Source organism: Oncorhynchus kisutch, linkage group LG22 (genome assembly GCF_002021735.2).
Source record: "Oncorhynchus kisutch isolate 150728-3 linkage group LG22, Okis_V2, whole genome shotgun sequence".
NCBI lineage: Eukaryota > Metazoa > Chordata > Actinopteri > Salmoniformes > Salmonidae > Oncorhynchus > Oncorhynchus kisutch.
Genome location: NC_034195.2, coordinates 28,341,968 through 28,363,912, shown reverse-complemented (window position 1 = coordinate 28,363,912; position 21,945 = coordinate 28,341,968). Strand labels below are relative to the sequence as shown.

The 21,945-nt window shown below is 42.4% G+C and overlaps 1 protein-coding gene across 5 annotated transcripts in view; it reads left to right on the top strand.

Moving 5' to 3' along the window:
* scaper (S-phase cyclin A-associated protein in the ER) overlaps positions 1-21,945 on the top strand; it is a 127,511-nt gene that overhangs the window by 976 nt on the left and 104,590 nt on the right. Inside the window, exon 1 of one of the 5 annotated variants that reach the window (XM_031801398.1) lies at positions 14,054-14,604. The exons of the other annotated variants lie outside the window; for them this stretch is intronic. Within the exon in view, the coding sequence (XP_031657258.1) occupies positions 14,473-14,604 (132 nt within the window). The 5' untranslated portion in view covers positions 14,054-14,472. Of the gene's footprint in view, positions 1-14,053; positions 14,605-21,945 lie in introns of those variants that run through there. 5 annotated transcript variants of the gene reach the window in all.

Sequence of the window (21,945 nt, the reverse complement as noted above, 5' to 3'; positions counted from 1 at the left end):
TTCCTACATATGCTGAGCACTTGTTGGCTGCTTTTCCTTCACTCTGTGGTCCAACTCATCCCAAACCATCTCAATTGGGTTGAGGTTGGGTGATTGTGGAGGCCAGGTCATCTGATGCAGCACTCTCCTTTCTTGGTCAAATAGCCCTTATGAGCCTTATGTGTGTTGGGTCATTGTCCTGTTGAAAAACAAATGATAGTCCCAATAAGTAAAAAAAACCCAGATGAGATGGTGTATTGCTGCACAATACTGTGGTAGCCAAGCTGGTTAAGTGTGCCTTGAATTCTAAATAAACCACTGACAGTGTCACCAGCAAAGCACCCCCACACCATAACACCTCCCCCATGCTTTACGGTGGGAAATATACATGTGGAGATCATCCATTCACCCACACCGTGACTCACAAAGACATTGTGGTTGGAACCAAAAATCTACAATCAGACTCCATACCAATTTCCACCGGTCTAATGTCCATTGCTCGTGTTTTTTTGGCACAAGCAAGTCTCTTCTTATTGGTGTCCTTTGGTAGTGGTGTCTTTGCAGTAATTCGACCATGAAGGCCTGATTCACGCAGTCTCCTCTGATCAGTTGACTGTTACTTGAACTCTGAAGCATTTATTTGGGCTGCAATTTCTGCGGCTGGTAACTCTAATGAACTTATCCTCTGCAGCAGAGGTAACTGGGTCTTCCATTCCTGAGGCGGTACTCATGAGAGCCAGTTTCATCATAGTACCTGATGTTTTTTGTTAACAGCACTTGAAGAAACATTCAAAGTTCTTGAATTTTCTGTGTTGACTGACCTTCATGTCTTAAAGTAATGATGGAATGTAATTTCTCTTTGCTTATTTGAGCTGTTCTTGGCATAATATGGACTTGGTCTTTTACCAAATAGGGCTATCTTCTGTATACCGTCCCTACCTTGTCACAACACAACTGATTGGCTCAAACACACGAAGAAGGAAAGAAATTCCACAAATGAACTTTTAACAAACCTGTTAATTGACTACCTCATGAAGCTGGTTGAGAGAATGCCAAAAGTGTGCAAAGCTGTCAAGGCAAAGGGTGTCTATTTGAAGGATCTCAAATGTTTTATATATTTTTATTTTGTTTAACGCTTTTTGGTTTCTACATGATTCCATGTGTTATTTCTTAGTTTTGATGTCTTCACTATTATTCTACAATGTAGAAAATAGTAAAAAATAAAGAAAAACCCTTGAATCAGTAGGTGTTCTAAAACGTTTGACCGATAGTGTAGTTGTCACAGAACAATGAGACCGACATTTCACTGGATGTATAAATGTGAAGCATCCGCTTGGCCTGTCCACTCACGACCAAAACTGGTTTTGAGAGGAAGCCCAGTGTGAGGAGATGGATTTTTATGGAGCCACCGAGCTGCCGAAAGGTTGAATGTACGTATCCGTATCGTTGGATCGTAAGAAAAGCCATGCATGACATGAAACAGTTAAATTAGGTCTGTAAACGTGCAAACCCTATGTTACGACTATGAATTAACATTTACACGTTCAATTATTACTTTGTTCCCCTTTACTCTGTTACAGATCTTTTTTTATATGTACACATTGTCAGAAAGGTGGCATTTGCAATGGACATGAACTTAAAGTTGCTAGACGAAGTTAGCTTGTCAATAAATCAACTCTAGCCCAGACGTTAGTTGCTTCCGGTTTAATTTCCAAAATAAAAGCCAAGAGCTTGTTTTAGAACACCATTCGATAACGACGTTACACCAATAGTTGGCGTAGCATAGGGTTGGGCCTCCAGCAAATGACTTTGAAGATCATTTCCTAGAATAACCGTTGAGCTGCAAAATAGAAAGTAAATATGATTTAGTCTAGGCCTATTCCACTATCTAAATATGCCATTCTGTTGTGTTATTTAATTGCCATATAATTGCATAATTTATTTTTACAGTGGCATGGGGATCCTGTGGGTATCATTTAACCTGATGAATCACACTTTTTCCAGTATTTGGGAGCATGGACTGTAAGCCTTAAATTAAGCATTTTGACTGTTTTTGCAATTTCCACTCTGAATGTAGGCTTGTTATAGCCATTTGCGTTGCACAACCCCATCACGCAGAGGCTATATCCATATAAATAAATGAGACAAAACAAAATATTGACTAAGTCTTGGCTATAACCTGTCCTGAGTGAAATAACCATGCGGTCCCAAATGGTCAAGACTATCTATAGCCTATTCTTATTGCCAGATATGTTTTCCCTATAGGCCACTGCATGTGCTTATTCAACTATTTTGTTGAAAATGTATTTAGATGCTATATTTAGAACCCTGTGAGCTAGGGTCTCTTTAAGGGGAGGCCTATAATAAGAACAGTTATAAAACACAAATCGAGTTCTAAAAGTATTCTGCTAGACACCAGTACCCAAAATTATAGCCTAAATTGCAATGCCTATAAGTTGAAGGCCTGTTTTTATTTTTTATATTTGGGTAGGCCTAAATAAAACATTGAATTATTAAAGTAATAGGCTAAAGAACTTTGGAGAATTGATGGCTAAGGCTATTCTCTTTGATTTTGTTCCTATTGCAACTCAGACATTTTTACAGAATGGATGACATTCTCACTGTCTGAACTGAAGGAAGAAATAAAATAAAATTTTATTGGTCACATAGATGTTGATGCGAGTGTCGCGAAATGCTTGTACTTCTAGTTCTGACAGTGCAGTAATATCTAACAAGTAATCTAACAATTTCCCAACAACTACCTAATACGCACAAATCTAAAGGCGTGAACGAGAATATGTACATATAAATATATTGATGAGCCATGGCCGAGCGGGAGAATAAGAGCACCTCATCCCAGCTGCCCACTGCTCTGAGGCTAGGAAACAATGTTACCACCGATAAATCCACTATAATTGAGAATTTCAATAAGCATTTCTCTACGGCTGGCCATACTTTCCACCTGGCTACCCCTGCCCCGGTCAACTGAGCGGCACCCTCCACAGCAACCCGCCGAAGCCCCCACCATTTCTCCTTCATCCAAATCCAGATAGCCAATGTTCTGAAAGAGCTGCAAAATCTGGACCCCTACAAATCAGCAGGGCTAGACAATCTGGACCCTCTCTTTCTAAAATTATCTGCCGAAATTGTTGCAACCCCTATTACTAGGCTGTTCAACCTCTTTCGTATCGTCTTAGATCCCCAAAGATTGGAAAGCTGCTGCGGTCATCCCCCTCTTCAAACGGGGTGACACTCTAGACCCTTGTGAAGACTTACAGAAAACGTTTGACCTCTGTCATTGCCAACAAAGGGTATATAACAAAGTATTGAGATAAACTTTTGACCAAATACTTATTTTCCACCATAAATTCATAAAAAATCCTACAATGTGATTTTCTGGATTTTGTTTTCTCATTTTGTCTGTCATAGTTGAAGTGTACCTATGATGAAAATTACAGGCCTCTCATCTTTTTAAGTGAGAGAACTTGCACAATTGGTGGCTGACTAAATACTTTTTTGCCCCACTGTATATCTATGCTACTCTGTCTTTCTAAGGTCTTCGAAAGCCAAGTTAACAAACAGATTACTGACTATTTCGAATCCCACCATACCTTCTCCGCTATGCAATCTGGTTTCAGAGATGGTCATGAGCGCACCTCAGCCACGCTCAAGGTCCTAAACGACATCATAACCGCCATCAATAAGAGACATTACTGTGCAGCCGTATTCATTGACCGATCCAAGGCTTTCGACTCTGTCAATCACCACATTCTTATTGGCAGACTCGACAGCCTTGGTTTCTCAAATGATTGCCTCGCCTGGTTCACCAACTACTTCTCTGATAGAGTTCAGTGTGTCAAATCGGAGGGGCTGTTGTCCGGACCTCTGGCAGTTTCTATGGGGGTGCCACAGGGTTCAATTCTCGGGCAGACTCTCTTCTCTGTATACATCAATGACGTCGCTCTTGCTGCTGGTGATTCTCTGATCCACCTCTACGCAGACGACACCATTCTGTATACTTCTGGGCCTTCTTCGGTTGGACACTGTGTTAACTAACCTCCAGACGAGCTTCAATGCCATACAACTCTCTTTCCGTGGCCTCCAACTGCTCTTAAATGCAAGTAAAACTAAATGCATGGTATTCAATCGATCACTGCCCGCACCTGCCCACCCGTCCAGCATCACTACTCTGGACTGCTCTGACTTAGAATACGTGAACTACAAATACCTAGGTGTCTGGTTAGACTGTAAACTCTCCTTCCAGACTCACATTAAGCATCTCCAATCCAAAATCAAATCTAGAATCGGCTTCCTGTATGTTCTTGTTGGTTGGGCCTTGCTTCATACTCGTCGCCCAAACCCACTTGCTCCAGGTCATCTATAAGTATTTGCTTGGTAAAGCCCCGCATTATCTCAGCTCACTGGTCACCATAGCAGCACCTGCCTGTAGCACGCGCTCCAGCAGGTATATCCCACTGGTCACCCCTAAAGCCAATTCCTTCTTTGGTCGCCTTTCTTTCCAGTTCTATGCTGCCAATGACTGGAATGAACTGCAAAAATCACTGAAGCTGGAGACTCATATCTCCTTCACTAGCTTTAAGCACCAGCTGTCAGAGCAGCTCACAGATCACTGCACCATAGCCCATCTGTAAACAGCCCATCTATCTACTTCATCCCCATACTGTACTTATTTATTTATCTTGCTCCTTTGCACCCCAGTATCTCTACTTGCACATTCATCTTCTGTACATCTACCATTCCAGTGTTTAATTGCTATGTTGTAATTACTTCTCCGCCATGGCCATTTTATTGCCTTAACACCCTTACCTTACCTCATTTGCACTCACTGTGTATATACTTTTTTTTTCTTTTTTTCTACTGTATTATTGACTGTTTAGTTTATTCCATGTGTAACTCTGTGTTGTTGTAAGTGTCTAATTGCTATGCTTTATCCTGGCCAAGTCACAGTTGCAAATGAGAACTTGTTCTCAACTAGCCTACCTGGTTAAATAAAGGTGAAATAAATGTAAATAAAATAAAATAGACAAGGTGCAATAGATTATATAAAATACAGTATATGTAAGAAATGTAAACATTATTAAAGTTGCATTATTTAGAGTGCATTGTATAAAGTGACTAGTGATCCAGATATTTAAGTGACCAGTGATTGGGTCTCAATGTAAGCAGCAGCCTCTCTGACTTAGTGATTGTTGTTTAGCAGTCTGATGGCCTTGAGATAGAAGCTGTTTTTCAGTCTCTCGGACCCAACTTTGATGCACCTATACTGATCTCACCTTCTGGATGGTAGCGGTGTGAACAGGCAGTGGCTCAGGTGGTTCTTGTCCTTGATGGTCTTTTTGGCCTTCCTGTGACATCGGGTGCTGTAGGTGTCATAGAGGGCAGGTAGTTTGCCCCCGGTGATGTGTTGTGCAGACCAAACCACCCTCTGGAGAGCCTTGTGGTTGAGGGCGGTGAAGTTGCCGTACCAGGCTGTGATACAGCCCAACAGGATACTCTTGATTGTGCATCTCTAACAGCTTGTCAGGGTTTTGGGTGACAAGCCACATTTCTTCAGCCTCCTGAGATTGAAGAGGCTCTGTTGTGCCTTTTTCACCACACTGTCTGTGTGGGTAGACCATTTCAGGTTGTCTGTGATGTGTACGCCGAGGAACTTAAACGTTCCATCTTCTCCACTGCTGACCCTTCGATGTGATAGGGGGGTACCCCCTCTGCTGTTTCCTGAAGTCCAGTATTGAGTATTGAGGGTCAGCAAAGTGGAGATGTTGTTTCCTACCTTCACCACCTGGGGGCGACCTGTCCAGGACCTAATTGCAGAGGGCGGGGTTGAGACCCAGGGCCTCCAGCTTGATGATGAGCTTGCATGGTACTATGGTGTTAAATGCTGAGCTGTAGTTAATGAACAGCATTCTTACATAGGTATTCCTCTTGTCCAGGTTGGATAGGGGAGTGTGCAGTGTGATGACAATTGCATCGTCTGTGGATGTAATTAAACGTTCAAATATATTGGTATGATGAGTTGCACGCATCATGCATGCGCTGCACTTTATTTGGCTAGTAGGTAAATAGGCCTACATTAGGGTATAATAACTCGATGGCTGTATGCCTCCAGAAGGGCATCTTCTGAGGCTGAGGGGTGCTTTTCCGAAGCTGCATGGTGCTGCATGGAGATCATAAGCTCTTCAACTGGGCAGCAGTGTCGTGGCATAATTGCCATATAATTGCATAATTAGACCACTGCAACAGAGTTGGTTTGAAGTGTGGGAATAAGTTTATGCCCGATTTAGCCTACATTTAAGCTCTCCTTTGATCATTTCTAAGTCCATATGTTCAAGATTTTGAGTGATGAAAACAATGTCAAAATATTCTGGCAAAAAAATATTTTGAGTGGCAAAGACTCCAATGGTCATACATAATTCATAGATTCACCAAACATCTGTTATTATTCTGTTTCATTTTTCCTGGTATATACTACAGGTTATGATTCATTATTCCTGGTATATCCTCCTGGATATGTTTAATTATTCCTGGTATATACTACTGGTTATGATATGCAGACAGAGCCCAGAGAATGGGATGGTGCAATAATGAATTAGTCATATGTTACTGACCGCTTTGATTCAGACTTATGTAGCAAAATTTGTAATTATTTTTTATATTCGATAAAAGCAGAGACCCAGGGCTACAGCATTGTATATCATACACTGCATTTGAGGAACAATGGGAAAGTAATTCTGCTTTGAAAGTTGATAAACTTGTAACCCCACTTTTGACAAAATGGGCCTTGAATCATTTTGGTACACCTGCTGGCAAGCTCTTCTTTGTCTACACCCATTCAGCATTGTTCACACCCTCTTAAGCCAGTCCCACCCATCTCTTTATGGATTCACAACTGAGGTCATGTGCTAAACAGTGAGTAGTGTAGTAAAGATTAAGTGTAAAAGTAGTAGCCTACATTAAGGAACAATTCAAGGTAAACAAAGTGTCCGGATACAAATATTTTATAAATATTAGATGACTCTTACCCAGACACACAAAATTTAAATTGATGGGTCATGTGAAAGAAATGCTATAACCCCCAGCCACATCTTGCTAAGTGGACGGGTCTCTACAGAAGGTGTAAACTGTACAGCGAAATGGTTACTTGCATAGTAGCAAAATCAAAAATAGTGTCAATATAAAAATGTGTCAATACCAGTAGAGAGAGAACATAATGTACAGTATGTACAAGAACAATAACCATATCAGTGATACTGGTGATAGATCAAGTAGTTATATGCATACAGTAAGGGGTAAAGTGGCTGAGCAGCAGGATAAAAAAAAAAAAATGGTAGCAGCAACGTGTGTGTTTGGAGAGAGTCGTGAATAAAAGTTAGTTAATTTAAAGAGCATTTCTCTCTCTGTGGGTCCAACCCCAAGAAGTTCTGGAAAACAGTTAAAGACCTGGAGAATAAACCCTCCTCACAGATGCCCATGTCCCTTAATTTAGGGATCCCTAAGCGCGAATCATGCTCGAATCCCATTAGGGGGATTGATTTGACAACATCCAGTGAAATTGCAGTGTGCCAAATTCAAGCTACAGAAATATCAATATTCAACATTCACGAAAATATAAGTGTAATGCATCAAAATAAAGCTTAACTTAATCCAGCCGCTGTGTCAGATTTCAAAAAGGCTTTACGGTGAAAGCAGACCGTGCGATTATCTGAGGAAGCGCCCCGCATACAAACACATGAAAATCATTTTTCAACCAGGCAGGTGCGACACAAGGCAGAAATAGCCATATCCCAGAGAGGTTAACTCTTAGGGATCCCTTCACCCCCATTCCCGCTCGGGTCCCGTTAACGGCATTGATTTGGCAACATCCAGTAAAATTGCAGCGCGCCAAATTCAAAAACAGAAATACTCATAAGAATTCATTAAACATACAAGTGTTATACATCAAAATACAGCTTAACTTCTTGTTAATCCAGCCACAGTGTCAGATTTAAAAAAGGATTTACGGCAAAAGCAGACCATGCAATTATCTGAGGACAGCACCCCGCATACAAACACAAGAAAATCCTATTTCAACCAGCCAGGTGCGACACAAACATCAGAAATGACTATATAAATCATGCCTTACCTTTGAAGATCTTATGTTGGTATGCCAAAATGTCCCAGAAACATCACAAATGGTCCTTTTGTTCGATACATTTCTTGTTTATATCCCCAAAATATCAATTTATTTTGTGCGTTTGATTCAGAAATAAACCGGTTTCAACTCGCCCAACATGCCTACAAAGTATCTAATAAGTTACCTGTAAACTTGGTCCAAACATTTCAAACAACTTTGCTAATCCAACCTTTAGGTATCCTAAAACGTAAATAATCAATACAATTTACGACGGGATAAACTGTGTTCAATACCGGACAAAAAAAAAGTGAAGCACGTTCCAGGTTGTGTGCACCAAAAGACTTGAGTCCCTCTGAGTGACACATGGAAGTAACAGGGCTACTTCTTCATTTCTCAAAAGAAAAACATCATCCATTTCTAAAGACTGTTGACATCTAGTGGAAGCCATAGGAACTGCAAGCAAATTCCTATTAAAAAGAGCTTCCCATAGAAACCTAAAAGAAAACACATTGACCTAAAAAAAAAAGATTTCCCTGGATGGATTGTGCTCGGGGTTTCGACTGCTAAATAAGTTCTGTTATACCTACAGAAATTATTCAAACAGTTTTAGAAACTTCAGTGTTTTCTATCCAAATCGACTAATAATATGCAAATCCTAGCTTCTGGGCCTGAGTAGCAGGCAGTTTACTTTGGGCACGCTTTTCATCTGGACATCAAAATACTGCCCCCTAGCCTTAAGAAGTTTTAACCAGGTATGCCAGTTGAGAACAAGTTCTCATTTACAACTGCGACTTGGCCAAGATAGAGCAAAGCAGTGCGACACAAACAACAGTTACACATAGGATGAACAAACGTACAGTCAGTAACACAATAGAAAAGTCTATATATAGTGTGTGCAAATGTAGTAAGATTAGGGAGGTAAGGCAATAAATAGGCCATAGTGGCGAAATAATGACAATTTAGCAATTAAACATTGTAGTGATAGATGTGCAGATGATGATGTGTAGGAGGGATACTGGGGTGAAAAATAGCAAAAATAAATAACAATATGGGGATGAGGTAGTTGGGTGGGCTATTTACAGATGAGCTATGTACAGGTGCAATGATCGGTAAGCTTTTCTGACAGCTGATGCTTAAAGTTAGTGAGGGAGATATAAGTCTCCAGCTTCAGTGATATTTGCAATTCATTCCAGTCATTGGCAGCAGATAACTGGAAGGAAAGGCAGCCAAATGAGGAGTTGGCTTTGGGGGTGACCAGTGAAATATACCTGCTGGAGCGCGTGCTATGGGTGGGTGCTGCTATGGTGACCAGTGAGCTGAGATAATGTGGGGCTTTCCCTAGCAAAGACTTAGATGACCTGGAGCCAGTGGGTTTGGCGACGAGTATGTAGCGAGGGCCAGCCAAGGAGAACATACAGGTCGCAGTGGTGGGTAGTTTTTGGAGCTTTGGTGACAAAACGGATGGCACTGTGATAGACTACATCCAATTAGCTGAGTAGAGTGTTGGAGGCTATTTTGTAAAAGACATCGCCTAGGTCAAGGATCGGTTGGATAGTCAGTTTTACGAGGGTATGTTTGGCCGCATGAGTGAAGGATGCTTTGTTGCAAAATAGTATTGCTGAACAGTATTGTGTTTTATCGATGGCTGCTATGATATCGTTTAGGACCTTGAGCATGGCTGAGGTGCATCCATGACCAGCTCGGAAACCAGATTGCATAGCGTAGAAGGTACGGTGGGATTCGAAATGGTCGGTGATTTGTTTGTTAACTTGGCTTTCGAAGAGTTTAGAAAGGCAGGGTAGGATAGATTTAGGTCTGTAATAGTTTGGGTCTGGAGTGTCACCCCCTTTGAAGAGGGGGATGACTGCGGCAGCTTTCCAATCTTTAGGGATCTCGGACGATATGAAAGAGAGGTTGAACAGGCTAGTAATAGGGGTTGCAAAAATTTTAGCGGATCATTTTCGAGAGGGTCCAGATTTTCTAGCCCAGCTAATTTGTATGGGTCCAGATTTTGCAGCTCTTTCAGAAAAACAGCTAGGATTTGGGTGAAGGAGAAATGGGAGGGGGGGGAGGGACTTGGGCAAGTTGCTGTTGAGGGTGCAGAGCTGTTGACCGGGGCAGGGGTAGCCAGGTGGAAAGCATGGCCAGCTGTAGAAAAATGCTTATTGAAATTCTCGATTATTGTAGATTTATCGGTGGTGACAGTGTTTCCTAGCCTCAGTGCAGTGGGCAGAACTTTTTGGAGTTTGTGTCACAGGATGCAAATTTCTGTTTGAAAAAGCTAGCGTTAGCTTTCCTAACTGCCTGTTTATATTGGTTCCTAACTTCCCTGAAATGTTGCATATCGCGGGGGCTATTCGATGGTAATGCAGTACACCACAGGATGTTTTTGTGCTGTTCAAGGGCAGTCAGGTCTGGAGTGAACCAGGGGCTATATCTGTTCTACATTTTTTGAATGGGGCACACATATTTAAGATGGTGAGGAAAGCACTTTTAAAGAATAACCAGGCATCCTCTACTGACAGAGTGAGGTCAATATCCTTCCAGGATACCCGGGCCAGGTCGATTAGAAAGGCCTGCTCGCTGAAGTGTTTTAGGGAGCGTTTGACAGTGATTAAGGGGTGGTCGTTTGACCACGGACCCATTACGGATGCAGGCAATGAGGCAGTGATTGCTGAGATCCTGGTTGAAGACAGCAGAGGTGTATTTAGAGGGCAGGTTGGTCAGGATGTTATCTATGAGGGTGCCTGTGTTTACGGATTTAGGGTTATACCTGGTAGGTTCCATGATAATTTGTGTGAGATTGAGGGCATCTAGCTTAGATCGTAGGACGGCCGGGGTGTTAAGCATATCCCAGTTTATGTCACCTAACAGTACGAACTCTGAAGATGGATGGGGGGAAATTAATTCACATATGGTGTCTAGGGTACAGCCGGGGGGCTGAGGGGGATCTATAACAAGCGGCAACAGTGAAATATTTATTTCTGGAAAGGCGATTTTTTTTTTTAAACGTTTTTTTTTTTTTTAAGTAGAAGCTCGAATTGTTTGGGCACAGACCTGGATAGCATGACAGAACTCGAAAGGCTATCTCTGCAGTAGATTGCAACTCCACCCCCTTTGACAGTTTTATTTTGGCAGAAAATGTTGTAATTGGGGATGGAATTTTCAGAATTCTTGGTGGCCTTGCTATGCCAGGATTCAGACACGGTTAGGACATCAGGGTTGGCGGAGGGCTTGCAAACCATTACAGACAACAAAGGGAACGACAGCCGAGAGCTGCCCAGTGACATGAGCCTACCAGACGAGCTAAACTACTTTTATGCTCGCTTTGAAACAAATAACACTGAAACATGCATGAGAGCACCAGCTGTTCCGGAAGACTGTGTGATCACGCTCTCCACAGCCGACGTGAGTAAGACCGTTACAGGTCAACATTCACAAGGCCGCACAGCCATTTGCATACAGATTCACAGATGATGCAATCTCTATTGCACTCCACACTGCCCTTTCCCACCTGGACTAAAGGAACACCTACAGTTGAAGTCGGAAGTTTACATACTCGTTTTTCAACCACTCCACATATTTCTTGTTGACAAACTATAGTTTTGGCAAGTCGGTTAGGACATCTACTTTGTACATGACACAAGTAATTTTTCCAACAATTGTTTATGGACAGTATATAATTCACTGTATCACAATTCCAGTGGGTCAGAAGTTTACAAACACTAAGTTGTCTGTGCTTTTAAACAGCTTTGTATATTCCCGAAAATGATGTCATGGCTTTAGAAACTTTTAATAGGCTAATTGACATATTTTGAGTCAATTGGAGTTGTACCTGTGGATGTACTTCAAGGACTACCTTCAAACTCAGTGCCTCTTTGCTTGACATCATGGGAAAATCAAAAGAAATCAGCCAGGACTTCAGAAAAAAAATTGTAGACCTCCACAAGTCTGGTTCATCCTTGGGAGCAATTTCAGAAAGCCTGAAGGTACCACGTTCATTTGTACAAACAATAGTACGCAAGTATAAACACAATGGGACCACACAGCCGTCATACCGCTCAGGAAGGAGACACGTTCTGTCTCCTAGAGACGAACGTACCTTGGTGCGGAATGTGCAAATCAATCCCAGAACAACTGCAAAGGACCTTGTGAGGATGCTGGAGGAAACGGGTACAAAAGTATCTATATCCACAGTAAAATGAGTCCTTTATCTACATAAGCTGAAAGGCCGCTCAGCAAGGAAGAAGCCACGGTTTGCAACTGCACATGGGACCAAGATCATACTTTTTGGAGAAATGTCCTCTGGTCTGATGAAACAAAAATATAACTGTTTGGCCATAATGACCATCCTTATGTTTGGAGGTTAAAGGGGGAGGCTTGCAAGTCGAAGAACACCATCCCAACCATGAAGCACGGGGGTGGCAGCAGCATGTTGTGGGGGTGCTTTGCTGCAGGAGGGACTGGTGCACTTCACAAAATAGATGGCATCATGATGAAAGGAAATTATGTGGATATATTGAAGCAACATCTCAAGACAGTCTCAAATAGTCAGGACGTTAAAGCTTGGTCGCAAATGGGTCTTCCAAATGGACATTGACCCCAAGCATACTTCCAAAGTTGTGGAAAATGGCTTAAGGACAACAAAGTCAAGGTATTGGAGTGGCCATCAAAAGCCCTGACGTCAATCCTTTAGAAAATTTGTGGGCAGAACTGAAAAGGCATGTGTGAGAAAGGAGGCCTACAAACCTGACTCGGTTACACCAGCTCTGTCAGGAGGAATGGGCCAAAATTCACCCAACTATTGTGGGATGCTTGTGGGAAGGCTACCCAAAAGGTTTGACCCAAATTAAACCATTTAAAGGCAATGCTACCAAATACTAATTGAGTGTATGTAAACTTCTGACCCACTGGGAATGTGATGAAAGACATAAAAGCTGAAATAAATCATTCTCTCTACTATTATTCTGACATTTCACATTCTTCCAATAAAGTGGTGATCCTAACTGATCTAAGACAAGACAGGGAATTTTTACTAGGATTAAATGTCAGGAATTGTGAAACTGAGTGTAAATATATTTGGCCAAGGTGTATGTAAACTTCCGACTTCAGCAGTACATGTCTAAACAAAATATCCCAAGATATGCTGTTAGCTAGCTAGCTGACATTAGGTTGCTGGTTCGCTAGCTAACATTGCGTCACCCCTTTTATTTTATGAAATTGAAATGTGAGATTAATAGTATATATTTTTGGGGGTTAGATGAACCTGCCAAAACTCTGAAAGGTATTATTGTACTTCAGAATTGCGACACACTATTGTTTCAAGCCTAAAATGTTAGTCCGTTATCGTAACATGGTGTTTGAATGTTCATAGATGAAATTTCACATTTTACGTTTCAGGTTTCACACATGGCTTTTCTTACGATCCTAACGTTATGCGTGTTCAACCTTTTTGCAGCTGTTTGGCTCCATAGATTTTGGCCGACATAATTTCTTTTTGCAATGCTTTGTCACCATGTGCTGACATAATATGCCAGTTGATAAAATTAAAACAGTCAAATACTTCACTCTGTAGTGTTATGTCAGTCATTAGGAAAAAAAATATTTCACTGGAGCTGTGGATGGGTTATTGCTCCGACATAAAGTAAAAATTCTTCATAGATCCTGTTCAGCCATTCTTCCATTGCTAAGGGTTGATTTTTTTTTTTTTAGGCATTGCATTGTTTTCTATAAGAATCCCTGCTCACACTAAATATCTTGCTGCATACCTCATTTGCTCGTAGCAAAGCTTATTTTGAGACTCTTACTCATTTGGCACAAAGTTGCAGGTGGCCCATGTGGGTTTGTGTTTGTCCTCCAGCCTTGTATGATTCATTGCAGGCGGACCATGTGGGTTTGTGCTTTCCTCCAGCCTTGTATGATTCATCCACTGCCAAGTCCAATCGGATGCTGCTTAGCCTCAGCCTCTCTGGCTAATGCAGGCTTACATTAGCACACTCCTTGAGCCTGCAGCTACACTCATTTCTGGCAGTGGAGGACGGGGGTTGAGGGGCAGGCCTGTGAGATGAGAGGAGCTGTAAACACAGGAAGCAGTGCAGAGGAAAGGAGAGGAGACCCGGGTGAGTGGCAGGAAGGCAGACGGACAGCAGCAGCAGTGTTCTGCAGCACAGGCCCAGGGGCTGGATGCTAGCTCAGCACAGTGCTCCGAGCTCAGCCCTGATTACAAACGGAGCAGAAAGGATTGACAGCCCATTAAGCACCTGGCTGTCTCAATCACCATTTGTGGTGAAGTTGACACAGCTGGGCAAGTTGCTATAGAAGTGCTAGCTACACACGGTCTATTTTGATCCTGCTGTCAGATGATGATGTCACCTATCACAAGTGGCAATGCTGGGGAAACAGGTTGGCTGAAGTTGGCTGAAGTGGTCTGCAAAAGTATGTCAGGGGTGGATAAGGACGAGGAACCTGCTTACAGACTCTACTTCTATTCTGTATGTATTTTTTAAGCAATCTTTCTTTCTCTCTCTTCACTCCCCCACTCGTTCTGCATGTGTCTGTTTGTAAACCTGCTTTTTAAAAGGGTAACTCTTTTAAAACTACCCCAAGCTCTTTCCTGTGTGCATGTAGAGGCTGTCCGTGACCGAGTTGCATAACAAGACTGTGTATTCTCCATTTTAAATGGAGAAGTGCTGAAATAAACAACCTGCACTGTCTACCATAGTCAAGGCCAGGTGGCAGGTGGCAGCAGCTGATTAAGTGGATCAGGAGAGCCTTTCCATAAGCCTTGCCTACCTCATGCTGTACAGCTAGGAGTCAGTCAAGATAGGCTTCCCTTCATGTCAAGAGTCATCTGTGATAAGATGGCTGCCAATCCCATGAAACAGTGTTAATATTTACTGTCAGCTGGGTGACGCATTTGCTATGATGGTAACGTAGCTTGCTATTTGTTCATTTCAGTGGGATTTGGCTACTCTGTTTGATGTGCAGCCTAGAGATGTTGGTGCTTGATCCTATTGTCCTTTGCTTCCTATGCTTTTCTGGTAAGAGAATGAAGCTGGGCATTTCCATCTAAAAGGCCCCCTGAGCAACAACATAGAAGCATGTCAAATTGGGTCTCAAATGAAAGCAAGGAGTGTAGGCTTGGGTGGTATACCGGGTATTTGGAAATGGCCACGAGATGGTTTTTCAATACAGTCAATGCTGTTGAAACTATTTCTTTGAAGTTTTTCAATAGATTTTTATATTTGTAGCTGCTTTTTAAATAAATACCTGCAGTCAACTTGTACAATACATAAGGAGATAAAGCAGATCGCGTTCTTAATTTCACCTGTCACATTGTTTTACATTATGAAGCATTCGTAGTTCCCCAGAACAGTTGAGCCAGTCATGTGTTTGTTTGTAAGTAGCACAATGGGAGAAAGTGGGTGCAAATCAAATTTAATTTGTCACATGCCCTGAATAGAACCTTACTGTGAAATGTTTACTTACAAGCCCTTAACCAACGATGCAATTTTACGAAAATCTGAGTTAAACAAACTATTCACTAAAGGAAGGTAGGGGTAAAGTGACTATGCATAGATAATAAACCGTGACTAGCAGCAGTGTAAAATAGTAAAAAAGTGCAAATAGTCCAGGTAGCCATTTGATTAATTGTTCAGCAGTCTTATGGCTTGGGGGTAGAAGCTGCTAAGGAGTCTTTTGGACCTAGACTTTCGCTTGCCATGCGGTAGCAGAGAGAACAGTCTAATACTTGGGTGGCTGGTGTCATTGACAATTTTTGGGGGGCCTTCCTCTGACACTGTCTAGTATAGAGGTCCTGTATGGCAGGAAGCTTGATGTACTCGGCCATACGCACTACCTTCTGTAGCGCCTTAGTCAGATGCTGAGCAGTTGCCGTAGCAGACGGTGATGCAACAGTTCAGGATGCTCTTGATGGTGCAGCTGTAGAACTTTCTCAGCGTCTGGGAACACATGACAAATATTTTCAGTCAGGAATAGGCGTTCTCGTGCTCTCTCCATGACAGGCTTGGCCTTAAACTGCCTTAATTTGGACCCCAGGAAGGGTAGCAGCTAATTGGGATCCCTAATTAATACAAATACTACAGCCCCGTTGATGTGAATGAGGGCGTGTCTGCCCTCCTTTTCCTGTAGTCCACAATCATCTCCTTTGTCTTGCTCAACCGTTGCGGTCAGATTGTTGTCCTGGCACCACACTGCCAGTTCTTTGACCTCCTCATATAGGCTGTCTCATCGTTGTCGGTGATCAGACCTACCACCATTGTGCCTTCAGCAGACTTAATGATGGTGTTTGAGTCGTGCTTGGCCACGCAGTTGTGGGTGAACAGGGAGTACAGGAGGGGACTAAGCACGCACCCCTGAGGGGCCCTCCGTGTTGACGATCAGTGTGGCAGATGTATTGTTACTTACCCTTACCACCTGCAGGCGGCCTGTCAGGAAGTCCAGGATCCAGTTGCAGAGGGACATGTTTGTTCCCAGGGTCTTTAGCTTAGTGATGATGGGGACTATGGTGTTGACTACAGCTCAGTGTTCAATGAACAGCGTTCTCACAGGTGTTCCTTTTGTCCAGGTGGGAAAGGACAGTGTGGAGTGCAATAGAGATGGCGTCATCTGTGGCTCTGTTGGGATAGTATGCGAATTGGAGTGGGTTTAGGTTTTCAGGGTTGATGGTGTTGTGAGCCATGACCAGCCTTTCAAAGCACTTCATGGCTACAGACGTTAATGTTATGGGTCTGTAGTCATTTAGGCAGGTTACCTTGGCGTTCTTGGACAAAGGGACTATGGTGGTCTGTTTGGAACATGTATGTATTACAGACTCAGTTAGAGAGAGGTTGAAAATGTCAGTAAAGACACTTGCCAATTGGTCTGCGCATGTTCTGAGTACACGTCCTGGTAATTTGTCTTGGCCCCACAGCCTTGTGAATGGAGTTTTGGGCCTGGTCTTTGTTCAGATATCCAGAAGCTTTTTTTAGGTCGTAAGAGATGGTAGAAACATTATGTACAAAATAAGTTACAAACTGTGGGGGAAAAAACACTATCACAATGGGTTAGGGGCCCGTAAAATGGCAGGCATCCCCTCCGGCGCAGAGAGTGATCAGGGGCATTCAACTATAGTTGTCCTTCACAGAAAATAACTTAGTGCAACACAATTGGCAGGAAATTAGCTTTGAATGAAAAATAACTTTTTTTTTTGCAAAAACAATGCAAGGCCATTATATTTCTGTTTTTCACTGAAAGAATGTAGCCAGCTCCTAATGTTTTGCTTGCGTTTTACCAGAGAAAAGTAGGCTACACCGAAAGGTAGCTACAGCAAGATAAACCCCCCCACCCCAGGGAGAGAGAGACAGCTCTCTCAACATGTTTTTTTTTTTTTACAAAAGGATAGATTTGGAGTAAGATAAACTTCGATTTTTCGGCAGGGACATATGCAGGATGCTACCCTTAACAGCATGGCCTTCGTTCCAGATCCAAACTCCAAACCTACAACCCAATTTTGACCAAAATTAACCACATTGATTATTGCTACGACGGTTTCCTTTTGATAAGCTATACAGAGGTTTGTTTGCTAGTGCACCTTACCATCAGAGACATGAGGACACTATCCAACCTGGAACTGAGCTGCCAGACTTGCAAGGACAGACCAGAGACAACTTCAATTAGCACTGAGGTGTGAAGTAAAAGGTGTTGAGACCTTTGGGCCCTATAAGTGGCCGGAGTCTGTGAAGCCCCCTCCTGCTGTTCAAAGACTGGCATTTTCTACAAGAAATTCACCTCCAGAAATAAAAGCTTCTCCCAAGTGGGTGTGACACCTACTCCCGTTGCCTGCTGCAGTGCTGCTTGGATTCCACCTGGCGATCTGTTCACCATCTGCTTTGGCCTGTCTCCACCTGTCTGATACAGGTACCCCCATCACACTCCCCCCTCTCTCCCAAGCTTTTGCTTGCCTCCAGCACACACACACTGTTGGGGCGAGTGACTCTGAACTTTATGGTGGAAATTACAAGATTATGTTATAATTTTATTGCATCAAATGGTTGTTTTATGCAACAGAATAGAGGATTCTTAACTATTGTTTGTGTGTTCTACTGAGGATGGGCCTCTGGGAGATAGCACTGAAAGGAGATTTATGATGTATTTTGGGTGATAACCTAAAGAGACCACCTTCCAGAGCGTGAGTTAATATTTCTGTTCTATATGGTACCAGGGAGCGATGACCCCAGGGCCAGACCCTGGTCAGTACACAAAGATAACTGTTTCCACAGCAGATACTTTAATTCACAGCAGACTGTATCTTCCATACAAATCTTAACCGTGTGACCCATTTAGTTGAAGTATTACTCTGACTTGTGTGATAAGTTTATCTCATTTGATAGTAAAGAAATTAACCACCACAACTTACAACGGCTAGCTCCAAGTCGTTATATATTACATTTTTTTCTTGTGCATTTTGCTATTTGCCTCATGACTCCTGCATGCTTTGTTGACTACAAACTTTCTTTATCCAAACGTGGGACAGACTGTTTGTTCCCACACTCGGGACTCTGACTCTTTATTGGTTACACAGACTTTTGGCCTCCCATCCTATTCTAACCACCTCTCGCCGGCTTTGTATTCATGTTACCTGATGACATTGCTGTACAATATGATCGTGTTGCCATCTAATGCACTTTCAAATGTCATAAATCAACACCGCAGAGCTCTCCCTGTTATCTGCCGTGCCTTGATTATATTACTGCTGATGATATCTGGAAATGTGCATGTACACCCTGGCCCATCTACTGTTGCTAATTCTACTGCCCCAATTCCGATTTGTGCTCTGATATCTGCGTCACTGATTTCTTGCTCTCGCAAAAGCATGGGTTTTCTGCACATTAACCAGTGTCCGAAATTAACTTTTTGGCTCACCTGCCAAGGGGACTGGTAGATTAATAAATCCACCAGCCAAGCATATTTTTTACCAGACAAAATAATAAATAGCCTTTTTGTGTAACATAAACATTATTTTCAGTACATTTCATTGAGATAATAAGGTATTACGTTGAATACAAACTTAAAGAAGAGGCCAGGGCAAAATTTGAAACAAAAATTATTTTAATATATTGATCAATGGTTAATCAAATCAGGTTTATTTGTAGATCACATTTAAAAACAACTGTAGTTGACCAAAAGTGCTGTACAGAGTGCAAAAATGCCAAACAGTGGGCACACAATGAAATGAACAAAACTGATCAGATACAATGAATAAGAGTACATAGAAGTCAAAACAGGGCAACAGCAATGGTAAGATAGTTATGAGAAGTTCAATGGACATAGAACTGGTGCTCTTTTGATACAAAGGGGAAACAGGGGAAGCAGAAATCAAATCCTTTGATTTGAGTAGAAATACCCTGATAAAATACAGTTAAAACACATGCTGGTTAATTTTGACTGTGGCTAGATTTCATTTCCCAGCTTGAATACAACGGAATAATTCTCAAAGTTCTACTGAAGTACAGTATTTGCTATTAAATGTACTCAAGGATCAAACATAAGTACATTTAAAGGTTTTGTAAACCTATCAGATGCTTAATAATAATTTGAATCAACTTAAACCTCATCAGTCTCCTAACTCTCTACCGCAATCACCCTCTTTGCTCGGTCCATGAAGTCTGGCCTCCTGATAGAGTCCTGGTGCCACAGCATCACAGCTTTTTATCAGATCATACTCCCTGATCTCTGGAGAGGACAGCTGGGCGATGAGGAGGTCTGACAGTGTGTCAGACTTTAGGTTGGACCGCCAATCAGGTTTCACCTGTATTAAATGGTATTAAAACCTCTTTCACATTCAGCTGTGGAGGCAGGGAAGAACAGGACCAGGTCAACCAATCACAGCAAGTCAGGGCAGGAATGCTGATGGCTCCTGTTGACACGAAACCAGGACATCTTCTGCAGGGACTGAGGCTCTTGGTACATCAGCACCTTCAGGACAGTCCACTGGTCAGGAATCCTTTCAACATGGATGCCAGAGGTCTCCAGGACAGGCTTGAAATGGCCCACCAGGGTTTCCAGTTCAGTGTCACCAAAATCTAGAATAATTGTATACATTACAACAAGCATCATGCAGTTTTAATTCTCAAACTATAAAACTTTGCTCAGGTGTGTCATGCAGGAAGCCACAGAAGCGCATATCAACAGCCTCCCTCTTAGTACTGTAGTATTTCCTGGCCTTGGCCTGCTTTACACCTCAGACATTTTAGGCATCAGCAGATTGAATCTGAAATGCATAAAGAACAAAGATTGCAACTGTGTTTGTCATTTACAGGACATGATGACTTTTGGAGTACTTGGCATAGCAATCTAGACAAGCCCCTGTTAACATCACAGGAAGTGGTCCAGTGCAAGCAATAGGTGTCCTGCCAATTCTGGTGGGCACCAGTGGTGTGTGCCCAAGAGCCTGGAAGCTGTTTACCAGGTTTGCCCTGTTCAGTGGATTGGTCTGGTAGGTGTAGAGTCTACTGAGGTCTTCTAGTTTCTGAAACTTCACGTTGGACCGGATGGCATCAGAAAAGGTCAGTTCAAGGCGGTGTGCCATACTGTGGATGCCGATTTGATTAATGCCCTGTCCCCCTTCAGCCGGCTGACCACACCATTCTTGGCTCCGGTCATCACAGCAACTCCGTCTGTTCCCAGAGCTACCAACTTGCTCACACACTCATCACACACTCCCTCCATGATGGCACTGATGGCGTTGCTTATGTGTGCCGCGTCTACCTTCTCCAACTTTGACTCGATCTTGCCCTTGTGACAGAATCTGACTGTGTCTGTGGCGCCATCTGTCTGTGGCGCCATCTGACATAATGGAGAGAAATGTTGTGTTTTTCAGATTATCTCTGTTGTTGTTTCTCTCCACCTCTGCAATATGGTGCATAAACTCTTTGGCCTGCTTCTCTTTTCTATATGTTGAGCCCACAGCGATAACTTTCAATTTTTTTTTAATCCAAAATGCAAAAATCAAACATCAAATTAATTAAATATACAATCAGGTTATCCAATATAGCTGGCACATGATTGTGCTAAATTTGCCTTCTACCTTTTGTTTACTAAAGGATCAATACTATAAGGTTGGTAAGTAAATTGTGTCACAATGCCTTAAAATCTAAACACCATCTGGAGACAAACATTAAAATAGAATGTTACAGAGCCATAGGAACGCATGAGAGCCATGTCAGCATCAGTAGGCCTATCATTTTATTGTATTTATACACTATTTTGAGGAGAACCCAAGCTTTTCAAGAGCTGAGAAATAACCGACTACTGGACCACGTCTGTTAAATAGACTTGAAAAAACTAGCTACAAAAGTAATAGTCTAGCTACAAGAGTAACAACATTTTCACTTACTCGCACATCCACTCGAAGTCAGAAAGTGGTCTCGCCTTCTTGCCAATGGCATGTACAGTCCTTAACAGTATCTTTGTGCTGTTCTGCTCTGACATTGCCATTAGCGCCGTCACAGAGGGTGTCAAGAGGAGAGGCTCCGATTCAGCCCGGGACACAGACACGTAAACAATGTGACACATGCTGTGTTCATGGTCACGAATGTTCTCCAGCTTCATCGTTTTATTTCAGATGACAAATTAGTTGTTTCTGCTTTTATCGTCACCATACTGGAGACACACAGAACAACTCATCACCACAGCCTCAGCATCATACTGTAGCCAGCCTCTTCAAACTCCTTTATCTCCAAACCTCCATTTCTCACAAAACATTATTTTCTTTTAATGTGATTAGTCCTCCTTTTCGTCGGTGGGTTTTCGTTTCAAAGGTTGGCTTACTC